Source organism: Bubalus kerabau, chromosome 3, assembly GCF_029407905.1.
Source record: "Bubalus kerabau isolate K-KA32 ecotype Philippines breed swamp buffalo chromosome 3, PCC_UOA_SB_1v2, whole genome shotgun sequence".
In the NCBI taxonomy this organism is placed as follows: Eukaryota; Metazoa; Chordata; class Mammalia; order Artiodactyla; family Bovidae; genus Bubalus; species Bubalus kerabau.
This window is the reverse complement of record NC_073626.1, coordinates 39938987-39959727: the sequence shown is the minus strand read 5'-3', so window position 1 is coordinate 39959727 and position 20741 is coordinate 39938987. Positions and strand designations below refer to the sequence as shown.

Below are 20741 nucleotides of genomic sequence, written 5' to 3'. Positions count from 1 at the left end.
GGTTTTACATTTATAATAGAAAAATAAAACCTGATGTTAGTATTTTACTGCACTGACACAAATTTCAGTTCCGTTCAGTACAGTCGCTCAGTCATGTTCGACTCTTTGCGACCCCATGAACCGCAGCATGCCAGGCCTCCCTGTCCATCACCAACTCCTGGAGTTCACCCAAACCCATGTCCATTGAGTCAGTGATGCCATCCAACCATCCAACCATCTCATCCTCTGTCGTCCCCTTCTCCTCCTGCCCTCAATCTTTCCCAGCATCAGGGTCTTTTCAAATGAGTCAGCTCTTCGCATCAGGTGGCCAAAGTATCAGAGTTTCAGCTTCAACATCAGTCCTTCCAATGAACACCCAGGACCGATCTCCTTTAGGATAGACTGGTTGGATCTCCTTGCAGTCCAAGGGACTCTCAAGAGTCTTCTCCAACAGCACAGTTCCAAAGCATTGATTCTTCTGCGCTCAGCTTTCTTTATAGTCCAACTCTCACATTCATACATGACCACTGGAAAAACCACAGCCTTGACTAGACAGACCTTTGTTGGCAAAGTAATGTCTCTGCTTTTTAATTTGCTTTTTAATATGCTGACACAAATTTAGGGTTCAGCAATTTAGAAACCAAAAGAGAAAAGGAATCAATGATTAAAAAGTGGAGTAAGGTTAAAAGGTACAGGATTAGGTTATATGAAAAAAGAATAAAAAGTAATTTTATAAAATCAGCCAATACATTTGTGAAAACATGGATAAACCTTGAGGGCATTATGCTAAGTGAAATAACTTAGACAGGGACAGACAAATATTTTATGACCTCACTTACATGTGAAATCTAAAAAAACAAATTCATAGAAACAGAACAGATTGATGGTTGCCAGTGTCTGGGGGCTGAGGGAAATGGCTGAAGATAGTTGAACAGTACAAATGTCCAGTTATAAGATAAATTCTGGGGGTGTAATGTACAGCATGATGACTATAGTGAACACTGCTGCATTGTATATTTCAAAGTCACTAAGAGAGATCTTAACAGTTCTCACCATTAAGAAATGAAATTGTAACTAGGTGAGGTGATAGATGGTAATCTTATTGCGGTAACCGTTTCACGACATATACATATACCAAATCATTGTGTTGTACACCCTAACCTTATACAGTGTTATATACCAATTACATTTCAAAAAGCTGGGAAAAACTCCACAGTAGTCAATATGAAAACAGAATTACTGGGATTTCCCTGGTGGTCCAGTAGTTAAGACTCCACACTCTCAGTGCAGGGAGCCCGGGTTCAATCCTTGGTCAGGGAACTAGATTCCACATGCCACAACTAAAGATCCCACAGGCCTCAACAAAGATGTGGAACAGCCAAAACAAAAACAAAACAAAAAAACCCACCAGGACTATCTATGATAGAAAATAAGCCTTTATCATGAAAGTTCCAACTGTAGCAGAAAGGACACCAAAAAAAAAACAAAGAAAGAAAGAAAGAAACTATCCTACCCCAGGAGCAGGAACTTACAAGGAGACATCGGAGAATCTCATTCCCTAGTCTTTTTCAGAGGACAGCAAAAATCTGTCCCCTGATTCCCTGACTAGGCAGAATGCTATCAAGAGGCAGGGCTATGATCTCTAAAGGTCCTATAGAATTTCATTTATGTTACTCACATACTTTATTTCACTAAAAAAAAAAAAGAAGAAGAAAAACCACCCAGGCTATAATTTTTGAAGCTAATAGGATCCTCTCTTGAGGACTGCTCTAGAGTACATTAGTTCAAAAGGAAAGGGTTTCTTCTTTTATCATCTGCATATCTTCTACTATATCTCTTAGGACATTACTCAAAAATGGAAGGCACAACAGGCTCAGGTTATGTCTCTAAACATGAAATCATAGCCTTTGGCTCCACTGATTCCTAGAGGGTTAACAGGTACTCGCCTTCTTGCTATTACTCTTGTTCTTCTAATATATTATTTATTTATCAGTCTTTAAAACACTTACTGCTATAGCATCTAAGTGCTAAAATACAAGGGAAAAAACATTAAAATTATTGAACTCCACCAACTAATGGAAACAAAAAATTAAAAGGAGGAAAAATAGATGCTCATGACTTAATGCAAGACTACTGGGAGAGAATCGAATGAGTGAGTCAAGGAAAACCCATTTAAATAAATACAAAATCATTATGATATGTACCTCGTCAGTAGTTAGTCAACCAGTTCTTGTTGAAAACCCAACTGTATAACATCTTCAAAAGGGGGTCATAAAAGAGGTGAGGAGTCCAATGTGTAACACATAAAGTGACTGAAGAGACGGGTGACTGTAACCAGGAAGATGTGTAAAAGACGAGGAAGCAGAGGGCCTGGCCTGTGAGCTGTATACCCAACAGCAAGGACTCTGGGAAGATGTACTGGTGGTGGTTCACAGGCCCTGAAGGCCTTCCTGGTGTACAAAAAGGGTTCTTGGAGCTTGGAAATAAAGGAATCACTTCAGTTCCCAGTTTTCATCATCTAGCTTGGTTTAGCAATGCTTTGGGTTCAAGGCGGCACCATGATCCAGGTGAAAGAGATCTTCCTTTTCTCTTTTATAAAATCGGGACAATATCCCACACAAGGTGATTTATATTCAGGATAAAATAAGGTGAAATCTATGCAGTGAAGAAATATCAGTTGCTAAATAACTGAGTTTTCTTATGCTACCATAGAGATGGCCACAAGATGTGTGCTCCCCTGAGAAGCGGCTGCTTAGCCAGGGGCTGACTACTTTCCCCAGTCCCACTAGCACCTAGTGTGGCAACTGACTAGCTCTCCCCGATGAAATGGACCATACCCAGGCCAAGGCTGTCAGAGCCAGGGTTACCTTCTCTCTGCTCTTTCCCCATGCCAGCCAGAAGCAGATGATGCTGATGAGGCCTTCAGTGATGGCAGAACCACAAGAAGGAAGATACCTGGGTCCCTCAGTCATCTGTGAAGAGTCACTTGACAGCCAGGAACACTCCTGACTGGGAAGTACGCTGCTGTGTTAAGCTGCTGACACACTGAAACCACCGTTAGTCACGGTAGCAAGTGTTACTCGAACCAGCGCACGCATTCTATATAATTAATATACAATGATGGTGAGGCTCTCAGACACTGCAGCAAACAAGCCATCATTAATGCTATTATAAAATCTTGAAAAGATGTTCAACATCATCAGCCATTAGGAAAATGCAAATCAAAACCTCAAGGAGATACCACCCCAGAATGGCTATGAACAAAAAATAGACAATATCAAGCACTGGCAAGATTGTGGAAAAATTGAAACCTTGATACGCTGCTGGTAGGAATGCAAAATGGTGCAGCTGTTGTGGAAAAGTCTGGCAGTTCCTCAAAATCTTAAACATAGAATTACTATGTTACTGTTACTGTTAAGTCACTTTAGTCGTCTCCGACTCTGTGTGACCCAAGAAGAAGGCAGCCCACCAGGCTCCCCTGTCCCTGGGATTCTCCAGGCAAGAACACTGGAGTGGGTTGCCATTTCCTTCTCCAAAGCATGAAAGTGAAAAGTGAAAGTGAAGTCGCTCAGTCGTGTCTGACTCTTTGCGACCCCATTGACTGCAGCCTACCAGGCTCCTCTGCCCATGGGATTTTCCAGGCAAGAGTACTGGAGTATAAGATCCAACAATTTTACTTGTAGGTATATTCATAAGACAGCTGAAAACACATGTTCACACAAAAACTTGTACAGGAATGTTCATAGCAGCAATATTCATAATAGCCAAAAAATAGAAACAATTCAAATGTTCACCAATTGATAAATGGATAAACAAAATGTGTTATTTATATATTCCCATGTTATGGAATACTATTCAGTCATAAAAAGGAATGAAGTACTGACACATACTATAACAGGAGTGAAACCTGAAAACATTATACTAAGTGAGACAAGCCTGGAACAAAAGGTCACACACTATATGACTCCATTTATATGAAATGTCCAGAATATACAGATCCATAGTGACAGAAAAGTACTGGGGCTGTGGGAGGTGGAGGGAAATGGGGTGACTGCTAGTGGGTAGGAGGTTTCTTTTTTGGGGTGATGTAAGTGTTTTGGAACATAAGATAGTCATAGTGATGATGGCACAACCCTGAGCACACAGAAAACCACTGAACTGCACAGTTTTAAAGGGTGAAGTCTATGGTATGTGAATCATATCACAGTTAAAATAAAAAAGAAGAAATATCAGCTGCTGGCTTTATCTTGCCTCCAAGAGCACTGGTCTCCACACAAAAAGGCACTGCGTTCTTTTCAGGTAATGACTGGGAAAAGGTATGAGGGAACCTTCTAAGATGCTGCAAATATGCTAATCTCAACCTGAGTAGTAGTTACATTTACATGGTTCTAGGCTGGTCAGAACTCAGAACCCTTCTGCCTGGCACCCCCCGCAACCAGGTAAGGTCAGACAGAGCCCAGATGCCATACGCATGAATGTCTGTTTCCCACGGAGACCTAAGGTACAAACTTTCCTTAGTTTAGGTAACAGTGTAACTAACATGGAGATGAGATAAATATTTAAAGGTAACCCTGAGAAAGACATGAGGGTGGGGAAGAGGTTAGAGTCCCAGAATCCTACTTAATTGTATACAGCATCAGCAAAAATCTCTAAGGAAGAAAAAAGTCCCAAAGGGCTAGTGTGGGATGTGGGGGGAGGAACTGAGAGAGAATTGCATGCAGAAAGTATCTTTCTCGTCCCTGCTTAGATACGTGCCATTTAAAAAATTCAAGTTCAAACCACAAAATAAGGACCACTTCTTTGGTCGTATAAATTTTCATACAAGTATTTAATAGTCAAAACTGAAGTAAAGGATCTTTAGAATGCTTTTACCTCCAAGCAAGAATATAATTTGATGATTCCAGATCTAACTTTTCATTGGAACTTCTGAGTCTAGTGGAAAGACTGTCTTTTAAAGTAGCATATATTCCTGAAAGAGCGGCACTTACTTGCAGGAGACTTTGGTTCTGTCGGCCACCATGGTCCACTGCTGCTGGTTGGTGGAAACCTCAACATAGTAGCTGTAGCTCCGGTCGTCACAGTCCCACAGCAATAACCTGAGCAGAGGGAAGACATAGAAGGTGGTCAGCACTCTGCCTGGCTCTTTCCTTAGGCTGGAGGCGTGAGGGGATTCATGTCTTCTCTGTCCTTCTAATTGGTCTCTTCTGCCCACACACTTTCAGGACCAAGGAAAGAAAGTGAATCCCCAACAAAAGTATGATGAAAGGCAGAGTCAGTCTGTAGGGAGAAGCTTGTTTCTTTAGGGATTTATTTCACAAGGCACCCAACCAGGCAGCCTCTGTCCCCCATGTGGCAAAGATCTTCACATGAGCTGATCAGGGAGACATCCCCAAATCTTCCTTCGTGATTCTTTCAGCCGTCACCTCTAGCTGTCTGGGCTGAACAAAGGTAACATTCTTGAAATCACTGTTTATGGGGAAACCTGTGCTTTCTAATGGGTATTCTAAGCAGTACTTACTAGCATGTCCCAATGACCTTAATTATGTTTCAGATTCCTTCACATTCCAGACTTCCTGCATAGCTTTGGTAAGATTACCTGATTGGGAGATACAGGCAAACATACGTTCATCAGGAAATCTTTGTTTCTTAAAGATTATGTTGGTCCTGTTCCTATACCCCTTCTTGGCTCAGATAAGAACCAAAAGCATTGACTATGTGATTCCATTTACCAGAAGCTCAAAAGAAACAAGATATATCTAAAATGACAAGAGTCAGAATGGTGGCTACCTCTTGGGGAAGGAATGACGGTGAAAGGGTGAAGGAGCCTTCTAGGATACTGAAAATGGGGTAATTTTGATCTAGTGATAGCTACATGGGTATATACACATGCAAATATTCATATTCATCAAGCTATTTATAAAAGTTTTGTGTAATATATGTGTGTTATTCCTCAGTTTAAAACAACAGAATAAAAAAGAATCTAAATATTATAATATGGCATTAGAGTACAGTCCAGCATTTTGCTTCCGACAGTGCTGCTACGGTGAGAGATCACTGTTTTCTATCATTTCAGCCTCAGAAGTCCTTCCCATGCAAGATACCTACCTTACTGTTTAACAGCTGGGCATGCACACTTGTCTCCTCCACTAGCTAGAACAGAGTGAGCTCCCTAAACACAGGGTCTATGTCTTACTAGTTTTCCACACTCAGGACCTGGCATAGCGTCTCACACAGTGCCTGCACTCCATGAATATCTGCTAGGCAAATACGTTATTTAGGCAAATACATTATTTGCAACAACTACAACAATGATCATTATCATTGTAATGGTACATTTCTTTAATGCTTACTGTGTACCAGGCCCTATATTAAATGTTTTACATAACATTACATCCTCGCAAAAATCCTCTTAGCAAGCATTATTGTTCTCATCAAATGATATATGGTGAAAGTGAGGCTTAAAGCTGATAGGGAATTTGTCTAAACTCAGTGATGGTTCCAACCTGGTGTCAGGATGAAAGCCCTCTTCTGTAAGCTGTCAAATGTTTTCTTTACTCCTAGTTTATGTGTGTGGGGCATAATTGACAACTTATAACCTTTCACTCTACAAAAGCAGTTTGTATTACTTCCTCCTAATCCTGCAGTTACCATCAATGAAAACCCTTTGCACAAGTTCAGTGTCGCCTTTAGTGTCACCTGTAAAGCTGTTACTGCAGATGAGAAATGCCACTGTGTTCCCCTTTCCTCTTACCCTTTGTTCCTTGCTTTCAGTTGTGATTTTGTTTGCTATCAATGATGAAACCCATATTATTTAACATGATAGAATCCATCTTTTAAGTAGAGAAAACTGTTAAAAGATTTTGGAAAGCATAAACAGATGTGTAATACTGTAAATACTACCGATTCTCTTGAACTCATCTGAGTTATTTAATCGCTCAAAATACTCTGAATCAATCAGACTGGAATCTACCCTATTGTTTTTAGGGTCCAATAATTCTACTTGTAGATTAAACCAGCATGCTTGATAAGAAAGTGAATCATTTCTCTCATTAGTCCTTTCCTCAAATATTACTCTAGTGTCTCAGTACTTTTATGCAGTTAGTCTGTGTTATTATAATTTATATTGAGTAACTTTTAAAAATGTAGTTTTTGCTTCTATGTGTGTCTGCTCTCAAGATGAATACGAGACTATTAGAAAGATGGTTGATCTCTCTCTTTAAAAAAAATTTTACTCCAAACGTGGGCTCTGTTTATATAGCATATGTTCCATATATGTTCTGGGCTGAAATCATTCATAACTCTGCCAGAGCAGATTAAACCAGGGGGAAAAAAACCTTCAAAATAATTAACATTCGCTTTATTTAACAGCCCTGGTCACAAGCTTTTTGAGAGATGCTGTTGAGGCTGTTTTCCCAATGGAATTTTGGTTATTTATGGAGAGCTAGGCTTAACATAATCCATATCCTTCTGGATAATCATGAGTTAGTGTTTCTACCAGTATATCCAAATGAAAATAATCAGCCCCTTTTGGGTTAGACTCTAACCAGATCTTGAAATATTTCACAGAAAAAGATTGCCCCAAGGATATACGATACAGAGAAGATAAAGGGAAAACCAATTATGAGTAAGTTTCATAAATGCTGTAGTACAGATTCTTAAAGTAACAGCAGATTAAAGGAATTTTAAAGTTGTGCATATCGTATCTTACAGTAACTTATTCTATGAAAGTGAAAGTCATTCACTCATGTCCGACTCTTTGTGGACCCATGGACGATACAATCTATGGAATTCTCCAGGGCAGAATACTGGAGTGGGTAGCCTTTCCCTTCTCCAGGGGATCTTCCCAACCCAGCGACTGAACCCAGGTCTCCCACATTGCAGGCAGATTCTTTATGAGCTGAGCCACAGGGAAAGCCCAAGAATACTGGAGTGGGTAACCTTTCCCTTCTCCAGGGGACCTTCCTAACCCAGGGATCAAACCCAGGTCTCCTGCATTGCAGGCAGATTCTTTACCAGCTGAGCCACTAGGGAAGTCTTCTAATTTCTCTCAAGGTAACATGAAGATCACCCATAATTCCAGTAATTTTGTAAACACACTCATGGTAAAAATTGCTTCTTTGCTTAATGATCTATTATGAATTTTTTTTTACTAATTTTTTTTGGGCATCATCAAATATTTTCCCTCATCTTATGTACTGATTTCATAGAATTTTACTGTATGGATGCCCCAGAATTTATCTAAATAGTCCTCTTATTGTTGGACATTTAGGTAGTTGACAATATTGTACTGTTATGAAACCTCTGTGATGAACATTCTTAAACTAGATCTATGATTATTGTCTTTGAAAGTTGCTATAAGTAAAACTCCTGCAACAGGGTTTATTACACCTTGACATGTATTATAAAATAGCTGGATACCTGTCCTCTCGCCCCCAGTGACAGGCTGTACCAATTTATACTCATACTACCAGCAGTGTATAAAAATGCTTTGCTTCTGTACATCATCACCAATATTGTGTATTATCTTTTAAAATACTGCCAATTTGATAGATGAAATATATTTCATTACTTTAATTTGCAGCTTTTTACTTACCATTGAACTTGAACATTTTTACCCATTTTCTACTTATATTTATTCATTTGTTAATGACTTACAAGATGCCCTTTATATTTAAAGGATATTAATCCAGTGCCTATCACAGTTTGCATGCTGATGATATTAATTTTTATTAGCCCACTCTATCGATCTTTACCTCAATAATTTCTCCTGGCCTAAATTCTTTTTTCTGAACAGCAGCCAAGTGCACATACTGGTTGAGACATCTCCTCACTAGTCCTCTATTAAGAGTCCCTGGAGGCTAAAAATGTGGGGTCAGGATGACTCCTGAATGGAAAAGGAACACTGATGGATCTCAGGTTGTCTTCACCTACACTTAGGAGTTTTAAAGAGAGATTCTTCTTTTTTTAACTGAATGAAAAGATTCTTTAAATTCTATGGGCCTATCTGCTAAGTCGCCTCCAACTCTTTGTGACCCATGGACTGTAGCCCACCAGGCGCCTCTGTCCATGGAATTTTCCAGGCAAGAATACTGGAGTGGGTTGCCATTTCCTCCTCCAGGGTATCTTCCCAATCCAGGGATCAAATCCGTGTCTCCTGAATTGGCAGGCAGATTCTTTACCACTGAGCTACCTGGAAAGCCCCTTGAATTCTACAGTGCTCTACAATTTTCAAAAATTTCACGCACACAATTTCATATAATCCCAAAATAACCCTTTTAAAAATCCTCTCCCCCTGTATTGTCCCTCCCTCTCCTCACTCGGCCACTGGCAGCCACGAGTTTGTTCTCTATATAAGAGGTATTTATTTTATGTGCCCAGATGCATATTTGCTTAGAAGGTAGGCTTAGCCAGGAACGAAAACCCCTCTGTTGATTCAACTAAGGGAGGGAAAAAAAAAAGGAAAAAAAAAGCAAGCACAGCCTAAAGACTCTAAAGGAGAAATTGGCTCCATCTCTTTTTTTTTTCCCATGGAGAGAAATTTTAGTTCTAACAAGGCACAACGGTAAAGCCCACCAACTCCCTTCGCTTCTTTCCCTGCCAGCAAAGTCTGTTCCTGTATCTCTGCACCTGCAACACCACAGCAGTATTTCCGACTTGTAATCTGCCAGAAAAGGTCTGCCAGGTGAGCTGGCCCAAGACAGACACACTCCCTCTGACTCTAATTGAGAGCAGCTCCTTAAACATACCCCTGACATCTGCACGCCCCCGCCCACACATCAGAAGCCATTTTCAAAAGGAGCTGCATAAAGGCAGCTGCTGGCCAAGATCTATCGCTGCAGATCGAGTTTGTGTTTAAGCTGTGGCCACAAACCCCTCTACCTAATGAGCACAGCATGAAATGCCTGGTGATATTAAATGTTGTCTCCTCCATCTTCCTTATTCTCATTGTGGAATTTCCCTGAAAAGCAGTGAAGTGCTGGGCTTTTTAAAAAAATTGATTAGCAGATGTGATTTCGCTTACATCTTCCATAAATGCTCTGGCTGGCTGCATACCATTGATTACTGGGGGTCAGTTTACAGCAACTAATTGCTCTCCTTGCTAGTGTTTTGATAACGAAATTCAATAGCAAATATGTTTTCAAAACTCTTGTCTTTGCGGCTTGAGTCAGAAGTGACTTGAGGCAAACCCAGTGGACTGAATTTTCCCTTCTTTAAAATAATTGCTCTCTCATCAGTCTGTGAAGAAAGTTTCCAAATTATAGCATTCTAATTGGAAAGTCTGCATTATGCATGCGATGACAAACTATGTTGTGCTGAGCGGCACTTTTTTCATCCCTTTCTTAAGGGATTAATTCTGTGCCAGATTGTGAACAATGGCTGAGGTTTAACGGTGGAGATCAACAGCTTCTCCACTGAACTGGTCTTTTGGATCAGCAGCAAGTATCTGTTTTGTCTCCTAACTGTCCATCATTCGTGGGAGACTCCACTGGAAGGCCAGGGGTCAAGACAGTTGTTCTTGCCGAGTTTTCCCATTTGGACGAAAACAGACAACTAAGGAAAGATCAACTGCCATGGTATTAGCCATATAACAATAATTTATCATCAGATCCATTTCCAATCTCTCAGACAAAATGAAAGGTACTTCTGACCTCAAAAATGTGTACAGACTATTCTTTGTTAAAATCTTCAGAAATAAAGTTCTTCAGAAATAACTGTCTTCCATTAACAATTCAACAAATATTTGCTGAGTATTGACTAAGTGACACTAGGCAAGTCACTTAACTTGTGTTTCAGTTTCATCCCTTGTAAAATGAAAGGTCTACATCTGATGGTTTCTAAGGGCTCTTCCAGTTCTAACATTTTGTAATTTTTTGCAACAGTCTATGCAGAACAGGGTTTGGGTTTTTGTTTTTGGGGTTTTTTTTTTTGGCATACCTATCCATTACATAGTAACTCTTCCTTTTTTAAAAAATTGTATTTATTTATTGGCCATGCCCTGTGGGATGCAGGATCTTAGTTCCCTGACCAAGGACTGAACCTGTCCCCCTTGTAATGGAAGTGCGGAGTCTTAAACAATGGACAGCCAGGGAAGTCCAGTAACTCCCCTCTTTGAGTATGGATTCTGGCCCAACCTTAAGGTATATGTAGTGGGTTCCTGAGCTCTGTAGACACAGCTGTGTTGCAGGAAGGCATATGACCCTTGCTGAGCCGATCAGATTTCATATAAAAAATTTATAATTATGTAAGATTTTATCATAATTGGTGCTATTCATTTAAAATGATGATAAAAATGCAGACATTCTGGAGGACCCTCTTTCATCAGAAGCTCAAAGTAGTAAAGAAAGTCATCTGCAGTGAGAAGCAAACAAGACAGGTGGTATGGCCCAGGAAGGGTTGTCTGGCCTCCTTGCAGGATGACCAACATCTGATTTTAGTCCCCAGTGCCCCAGTGGGGGCCACTGGAGTTCCTGCCCTAGTGTTCCATGAGAAATTTCCCAATCACTTTAATAAACTCACCATTTAAGGCTTAAGCCATCTCCATCTGGTTTCTGTAGCTTGGAAACAAAAGGGCCTAAGATAAGCTCCTAGCAGAGTGCACAAGGCAGAAACGGACAGACGTTCTGATGATGAGGATGACAATGACAACGTGATGGCTATGGGACCAGAGAGATGACGAGGTGAAGAACCGGGATGGTGAGGAGGCTCACTCTGGACAGCAACCTTTTCACTGAAACATGAAAGCAGAGCCTCTATTGAAGCCAAGAGGGGGAGGACTGCAGTGTGGGTGAAAAGGCAGAACGGGCTTCAGTATAGTTTCCATGAGGCCTGCCGCGCTGCAGGGAGAGGCCTTGCAAAGACGGAACGGTCAGCGTGGTTTATAACTCTCTCCAGCAGTGGCACTGAGAGGGCGGAGGGGAGAAAGCAGGGGTGTCAGTGACAAGGCAGAGACAGTGCAGGATCAGGGCAGTGAAGTGCAGTACGAGTGTTTGCCACTTGAGGCTGCTGAGGAGTTACCTGGAGTCAGACGGGGCTGACTACCTGCCAGAATAAAGGGAGGGGGATGGGAGCTCATGACGGGCTTCCCTGGTGGCTCAGACAGTAAAGAATCGCCTGCAATGCAGGAGACCCGGGTTCGATCATGAGGCAGAAGAGAATTTGTGACGGACACAAGGGTGAAGGAGAGAGGTGTGATGGAGTTCTGCTCACAAGAGGCAATTTCATTCAGTGCTTTCTGTCACTCTTCTGAATGAGGAGCAAAAAGACAAACATCATGTTAGAGGCTCTGTTCTAAGCTCTGCTACTGAGAAGCAGGAGAGGGCCTGTCACAGCTGCCAGAAGGAGTGAGTACAGCTTCAGAGGAACAACTTTACTGGTGGGAAATGGATTTTTCTCCAAGATGAGAGGGCTCCTATTGCCAGCTGTCAGAAAGTTCAATTGTGCAGCTTCTTCCTCAGGTGAGGAGCGAGGTCAAGCTGAGAAGAGCTGCCAGCCAAGATGAGATTCCCAGCGGGAGCCTGGAGCCAAGAGCCAGCACCCTACCAAAGCACGTGGAGCAGACCAGGTAGCTGTCCTGCAGATCCAGTCACGGAAACTCCCAGGGAGGAACCACCATGGGTCCCCGCCTCTACGTGGGCCACAACCTCGCAGGGCCAAGGGGGCATGAAAAGAAGAAAATGCAGACTGCTCGCCAGATGGAAGGGGAACTTGGGAAATACCCTGGTCAGAGGACATCAGAGCGTGCACATACTGTCTGACATTGTTTAATCTCTCATACGTCTTAAGAGGGTGACTCCTCTAAGAGAGGAAGAAATAATGACACTGGCTCATAATCTTATCTCGCAGTTGGTGTGGGAAAAGGTAAGCATAAGCCCTTGGCTGTCTGGCATGGCAGCTTCTGTGTTTAGTCACTGAAGCTCCGGGGTGAGGAAAGGTGAGGAGACACATATATACTCGGGCTCCACCATGTAAGTTAGTTCACTGAGAAAGTGGGAAATAAAAGCGGATAAATGCTATATCCTCTTCAGTATAATCCAGGGAAGTGATCTGAAATGCAGAATACACCTGCAGGATACACCTAGACAGAAAGCTGAATGGGACACAACTTTGACACAATGCAAAACTACCAACTGTTAACAGCTAATTTAGACCATCATTTCAGTCCTTGGAGGGATTAAGTTTTTAATTTCAAGTTTTAGGTGATGACATAAAAGATAACAGCAAACTACCGAACAGTATGGCTGCAGCTGCAACATTTAATAAATACTGAGTGTGGAACGAATGGGGAACAGCTAATCATAATCTCACCTCACATTCACACAGATCTCAACGGCTTCAAAATGTTTTTGCATATATTATCACATTTTGGAAAAAAAAACAATTTATAATCAGCACATTTCCTGCTTTCAATGCAAATCTATTTTTCTAACTTACTTGGTTAATTTTTTTTAACATGGGCTAAATACTGCCCAAGCAATCTTTTACAGATTATTCAATCACTTGGCAAACCCTTTATTAATAACTAAGTTTTAGCCAAGGCTTAGATTTCATCCTACACAGTCCGATTTGATGAAAATTCTTTCATTGTATGCTTTCAATGTGGATATATGAGGAAATTTTTTCCAGGCCAAACAGCCCTAGAGAAGAAAAGCTGTTTTCTTCTATTTTCCAAGGTGACTCTATTCAATATAGCCCCCTTTCTTAAGCAAGATGCTGGCATCAAAAATACTGGGAACCATTTCAAATGGTTTTGTTATATTTTAAAAGGTGAAGTCTCATTATGTTGCAGACCTTTTCAAGCAGTGACATGCTAAGTGGATAAGCGGCCTTTACGGATCTTTCCCTATGTTTAAATTTGGCATCATCAATTCCCCTCTCTGCAGCAAGGCCAGCTGCCTTGATCTCAGCAGCATCCTCATCATGACGTGTAGACACAGTCAGTGAGATTGGCCCAATCTGGTTCACCAGCAGGATCCAAAAAGGACGTGGGAGAGGTAGAAATGGAGAGGTCCTGTCCTGACCACAGGCTTAGCTCCCTAGGGATTGAGCCCAGCTCCATTTCAGCTCCATTTGCCATGAGGGGCTGTTGGGATTTCAAAAGAGAAGAATCAGTTTCTTCCCTTAACAGCTGAAGGCAGTATGTACTTGTGTGAGCTTTTCTTTCCCTACTCGCACTTCTGTGAAATTACAGGAGGGTGAGAGGGGAAGGGTATCTTAAATTAGAGCTCCAAGCTCACTAATCTACCAGTTGAATTGTAGGGGATTTTCCTTCTTGGATCTTTACATTTCTGACTCCAGTGGAATCAAGTGGCCCCAGTGTGGTGGGAAAGGAAAGTCACTGAGTTCCAGGTGCCCTACGTACCACCACCCAATCCCCATCCCACACTCCCTTCGGCTTTCAGGACCAAGTCCAGTGAGGAGGAACTGCCTTGACTGTGCTTCTAGAGCCAGGACCACGCATGGTGCATGGTTCCCAACACAGTGCCTTACACATCATCAGCTCCACTGAGTTAAACTGAAGGAGGACACGGGGACAGGACAGAATGATGGAAAGGAGATGGAGCTACAGATAAACCTCTTTTCTCACAGGATGAGTTACCAGCACAACATCTTTCAGGGACCTGTAGCCTGAGTTACATTTCAATCTGCACATATGCCAGCCAGTCCTCCACCCCCACACCATTTCGGAGAGTCTCGGTTGAGAGGTCATTTATGAAATGTATCAACTCTGACTATGATTTCATCTTTTGAGCTCTCTCTCCTGCCCCTCCTCTGACCACATGTTAATATGTGCCCACATGTGCACAGCCTATGAAGCACCAAGAAGCAGAGCCAAAGAGAAATAATAAGCTCCACAGCTCCTTTTCAGTCCCTTGGGTCAGGTGTTCATAGGAATTCCTGTCTGTGGCGAACTCACAGTTTAGCTACAGGCAGATCTTTGTATTCTCTCAACCTGGTGATAAAGGGAGAGAATGGAAGGGCAAAACAAGGTGGGAAGGCTCACTCTGAATATTACAGGCAAGAGAGTATTCCAGCAGGGGTGAATTACAAGGCAGAACTCTTCCCATCCAGTCATGTAATCTTCTCCCCAAATCTCTTCTCTGGGCACTCTGAACACTGCCAGGACTGTCTTCCCACGCTGGCTCTCTTTCTTATCAGCCTGACCTTTCACCCAAATCAGATCTGGGTTTCAATCTTTGCCCCAGCTTTGAGTCCTCTTCTCTTTCCCACAGGGTACAATCTACAAAGTCCTGAGCTCTTGCTGAAAATGATTTTAAAACACTTGTGTGTCCAATCTTTCTGCAGAAGCACCTGCATAGGTCACTCCACCTTCACATCCTCTCTCTGCTAAGTGGCTGCTTTCCTTCTGTCACGTCCCCAAATTTCCTATTTATTGTCATATTTACACCTACACAATGAAGTGCTTGCCTGTGCTCTCCCTCATATTTACTCTATCTAAATTTCCTTCATTTGGGTCTCATCTCTAATGAACTTCCATCACAAAATTCCTCTGCAAAGGCTTTCACATGAAAAAGACCTTCAAAAACAGAAAAATAAAACTATAATAAGTTATAACTACTATAAAATTTAAACAGAGTAAGCAGATTATTCTATTTGAAGTTTGAGGTATCTCACAAATCATAATCCTCTTTGGGGTATATGACATATCATTAAAATAAAGACAACATTAATGAGAATAATGACATCTTCTTCACAAATATGTAAGAGTGAGAATCCTAACAATGATAAGTACTTACAAACAAAAGATAATCAATTAGTTTAATAAGTAACTGTGTGATAAATCTTTTAAAGAATGGCAAAAAGCAAGAAGAAAGGTGAGATTTTATGTAATCTTTCATAACGGCTAGAGGGAAAAAATGGATAATTATGTTTTTCAATGGAATTCTTTTGATCACTGGCCACTCAGTACAGTTTTCTTGATCCAGGTCTTCAAAGCTGAGATCTTAAGTTTTAATTCAAATGCTTTCAACTGAACGTTAATAACTCTAACTTTTCTAACTGCTAAACAGCCATAATTATATTAAACTAGTGTGGGTGTTGGGACAAAAGGCTAAATGGGCAGTTGTCATTTTCTTTTCTGGAATCACCTCTGCTGTTTCCCCAGAGTGGGGGGCCCTGGGTGAAGGCTCCAATGGGGAGGGATGTGAGGGTGAGGCTTCTGTCTCATAAACACTCACTGGAACTGCAGTGTGGCTTCCCCCTCCCTCCCATGTTTATTTGGTTGAAGGATCGTCAAACAAGAGAAAAACGCTCCTTCTTTGGAATGTATTCTGCACGAGCTGCCTTTTTAGAAATAACCCTCCCAGGTGCTGACATGAATATTCACCAGAGTATGCTGGGTACAGGGGCCAGCCTCCATGCCATGTACGCTAATCCTTCAAAACGTATTCCAGGCAAGCTACCAGGGTAAACTCCTGTACAGAAATCGGTGATGGATATTGGATGGCTGAAAGGAGAAAATCTGAGTGAAGGCGGCAGAGATGAATAAATCACTCACATCTGTCCAAGGCCCTCTGCAGCTAGACTTGTCACTTGGACTCAAGCACAGCATGAGGCTTCATTAGAATACTATGTGAATTAAACTGTTTCTTTTGTTCATCTGGTTTATCTTTCCTCATTAAGAAAAACAAACATGTACCTCCCCTGTGCCCCAAAGCCCTATCTATTGGACCCCTTGTTCCTTTCTTTCTGTTTGGTGGACAGGGTACACCAGGCACCCTGAGAACACAGGTACGGTACCACGCAGGCACCAATGCAGCCATACGGGCATGCGTATACACCCCTGCGCACCCACACAACACCTCACTCTGCCTCACTGCCCTGACACATTCAGAAAGATACAGGCAGAAAAGATTAATAACCTCACAAACCAGGGAGGGAAGGAAGGAATTGTCACGGTGATGAGATCCCAGGCTTCTCAGGACCCTCCTCAGGACTCTGGGACTGAATCCCCAGGAGTCAACACTGCGGTTCATGCTGAGGGCAGAGGGGACCTGGCTGAGGCAGCCTGTCCAAGTCACGCAGGAAACTGTTACAACTAATGCTCTTCTGACAATGTTTACGTGTCGGGGGCTGGGAGACATTCCTGGGGGTAATTTCGAAGGAGCTAGCGCTGGAACTGTTCTAGCTGTAAGCACAGTTCAAACTCTAATAGTTTAGGGCATCCAGGAAGTTGGGGGATCCTCAGGTCAAAGAGAGAAGGAATATGAGTAAGGAGGAAGGAAATGGTAGCTTCTGCGACACTCTGGATCAAGTTGTCCCTCAGCCTATTTGGACCACAAAGGGCTCCACCAGCTCTCCTGCAGCCTCTGATGGACACAAGGACGATCCGAGGCAAAATGTAGCAGTGGCACAGCAGACGGGCCCAGAGGACAAACTCTGGGGCTACTTGAAACCTTATCTTCTCAGATTTATCATCTGTTAAACGAGGTGTGAGGGTAGGGGAAGAGAGGGAGACAGAGTCTAATTTGGATGATCTGTGGTTCCTAAAGTAATACAATGATAAATCCTTCGGTACTTCTTATAAAGTATCCATAACAAAAAGGTGTATATAAAATGTAAACCAATATTTTTTAAAATATGCTATAGTAGCAGAACCCCTTTTACAAACATCTAAGAACCTATGGTTTTTCCAGTGGTCATGTATGGATGTGAGAGTTGGACTGTGAAGAAAGCTGAGAGCCAAAGAATTGATGCTTTTGAACTGTGGTGTTGGAGAAGACTCTTGAGAGTCCCTTGGACTGCAAGGAGATCCAACCAGTCCATTCTGAAGGAGATCAGTTCTGGGATTTCTTTGGAAGGAATGATGCTAAAGCTGAAACTCCAGTACTTTGGCCACCTCATGCGAAGAGTTGACTCATTGGAAAAGACTCTGATGCTGGGAGGGATTGGGGGCAGGAAGAGAAGGGGATGACAGAGGATGAGATGGCTGGATGGCATCACTGACTCGATGGACGTGAGTCTGAGTGAACTCCGGGAGTTGGTGATGGACAGGGAGGCCTGGCGTGCTGTGATTCTTGGGGTCGCAAAGAGTCAGACACGACTGAGCGACTGAACTGAACTGAACTGAACTGAAGAAGAACCTCAATATTCATAACAGGTAAAAGTAGAACCACTCTACCAAGGTCAGTGGTGGGGCCTCATCTGCCAGACTTCCTCCTGCGGTCGCCAAGGCTCAGGCCCCGTAAAACACAGTAGGAAAAATCATTGGGTCATGGTGTATACTGTGACCCCAAACTAAATGCTGATATTAATGCTCATATCTTTAAATAACAGCCTTATATTAATAACTATTATTATTCACACTTTTTGAAACCATGAAGGGCAAATGGCTTCCCTAATTCTTCACTTTTACCTGTATGGACTAGAGCTGTTAGTGAGAAATGGAGTTGAATAGATAAGAGCACTGGTAAACTATGGCCCGTGGCTGCCTCTTTTTGTAAATAAAGTTTTATTGGAACACAGCGTGCCTTCTCACCAGAGTGGAACAGCTGTGACAGAGACTATAGTATACAAAGTCTAAAATTACTATCTGGTGCTTTATGAAAAACAGTTTGCTAGTGCCAGGAATAGAAAACTAAAGCTCTTCATATGGAACAATAAAGAGCTATGGCACCAAAGCAAGAAATAAAGGTATAGCTTAAGGCTGAGTTTAGTCCAGAAACATCTAAAATCCCTTTCTTCTGTTGAAAGTTTTCAGTAGATTTTCATGTAGCAAATACGACACAGAGCTGTTAGATTCTCCTTAGTCCTAATCCTACCACTATTTCTGTGACAACTGTTGGCTTGTTTTTCACCCCAAATTTCTGGTATTTCTGCTAAGAGTAAAGGAAGGAGAGAAGGAAAGGAAGGAATAAAGGAAGGAGGGAGGGAGAGAGGGAGGGAAGGAGGGAGATTCCAATTAAAAATGAAAACCTGAAAACCATTCCCAAACCTGTTCCCTGAACTGATGAAGGGCCTAGGTGCTACATTCTCAAACTGAAGATACGTGCAAGCACAACAGACACTTGACCAAGACCCTCCAGATCTCTATGAAAGAGCACGGAGGCAGCAGAGTAGGGTGAAGAAGTTATAGAGACATTTAAAGTCAATAGTTCAGTTCAGTTCAGTCACTCAGTCGTGTCCAACTCTTTGCGACCCGTGGAGTGCATGCAGCACGCCAGGCATCCCTGTCCATCACCAACTCTTGGAGCTTACTCAAACTCATGTCCACTGAGTTGGTGATGCCAACCATCTCATCTTCTGTCGTCCCCTTCTCCATCCGCCTTCAATCTTTCCCAGCATCAGGGTCTTTTCCAAGAAGTCAGTTCTTCACATCAGGTGGCCAAAGTATTGGGAGTTTCAGCTTCAGCATCAGTCCTTCCAAAGAACACCCAGGACTGATCTCCTTTAGGATGGACTGGTTGGATCTCCTTGCAGTCCAAGGGACTCTCAAGAGTCTTCTCCAACACCACAGTTCAAAAGCATCAATTATTTGGCACTCAGCTTTCTTTATAGCCCAACTCTCACATCCATATACAACTACTGGAAAAACCATAGCTTTGACTAGACAGACTTTGTTGGCAAAGTAATGTCTCTGCTTTTTAATATGCTGTCTAGGTTGGTCAGAGCTTTTCTTCCAAGGAGCAAGGGTCTTTTAATTTCATGGATGCAGTCACTATCTGCAGTGATTTTGGAGCCCCCCAAAATAAAGCCTCTCACTTTTTCCATTGTTTCCCCATCTATTTGCCATGAAGTGATGGGACTAGATGCCATGATCTTAGTTTTCTGAATGTTGAGTTTTAAGCCAACTCTTTTACTCTTCACTTTCATCAAGAGGCTCTTTAGTTCTTCTTCACTTTCTGCCATAAGGGTGGTGTAAATCTGCATATATGAGGTTATTGATATTTCTCCAGGCAATCTTGATTCCAGTTTGTGCTTCATCCAGCCCTGCATTTCACATGATGTACTCTACATATAAGTTAAATAAGCAGGGTGACAATATACAGCCTTGACGTACTCCTTTCCTGATGTGGAACCAGTTTGTTGTTCCATGTCCAGTTTTAACTGTTGCTTCTTGACCTGCATACAGATTTCTCAGGAAGCAGGTCAGGTGGTCTGGTATTCCCATCTCTTTCAGAATTTTCCACAGTTTATTGTGATCCACACAGTCAAAGGCTTTGGCATAGTCAATGAAGCAGAAATAGATGTTTTTCTGGAACTCTCATACTTTCTTGATGATCCAACAGATGTTGACAATTTGATCTCTGGTTCCTCTGCCTTTTCTAAATCTAGCTTGAATATCTGGAAGTTCATGGTTCATGTACTGTTGAAGGCTGGCTTGGAGGATTTTGAGCATTAAAGTCAATAGGTAGCACACAAAAGTTATATGGTCAATGATAAGGCAGTTAATATGACAGCAGTAAAACACTATTATCTCAGGAAGATGAGACCACAGACTAAACCACACCAATTAGACAGACAGGGTTGTTTATCAGTCACCAGGAGAAAATGAATCTGTATGGTTCTATCCCCTTGCTATCTCTCCAGTGCTGTCTACTGGGGTTATAAAAAGCATCTTACAAGATACCTGACCAGGGCAGTATGACCACAGAACAATGAAAACCTTATAGTGCTTAGTGTTTTAACACAGCTACTCATTTGGAATCTTTAATGAAAACAATTTTTTAAATCAGTTCACTTCAGTAACTCAGTCGTGTCTGACTGTTTGCGACTCCATGGACTGCAGCACGCCAGGCTTCCCT

The 20741-nt window shown here is 42.1% G+C and overlaps 1 protein-coding gene across 14 annotated transcripts in view; it reads right to left on the bottom strand.

Moving 5' to 3' along the window:
• BTBD9 (BTB domain containing 9) overlaps nt 1-20741 on the bottom strand; it is a 410213-nt gene that overhangs the window by 67406 nt on the left and 322066 nt on the right. For all 14 annotated transcript variants that reach the window (XM_055571501.1, XM_055571498.1, XM_055571500.1 and 11 more), the window contains one exon: nt 4968-5075. In XM_055571501.1, the coding sequence (XP_055427476.1) occupies nt 4968-5075 (108 nt within the window). The remainder of the gene's footprint in view (nt 1-4967; nt 5076-20741) is intronic.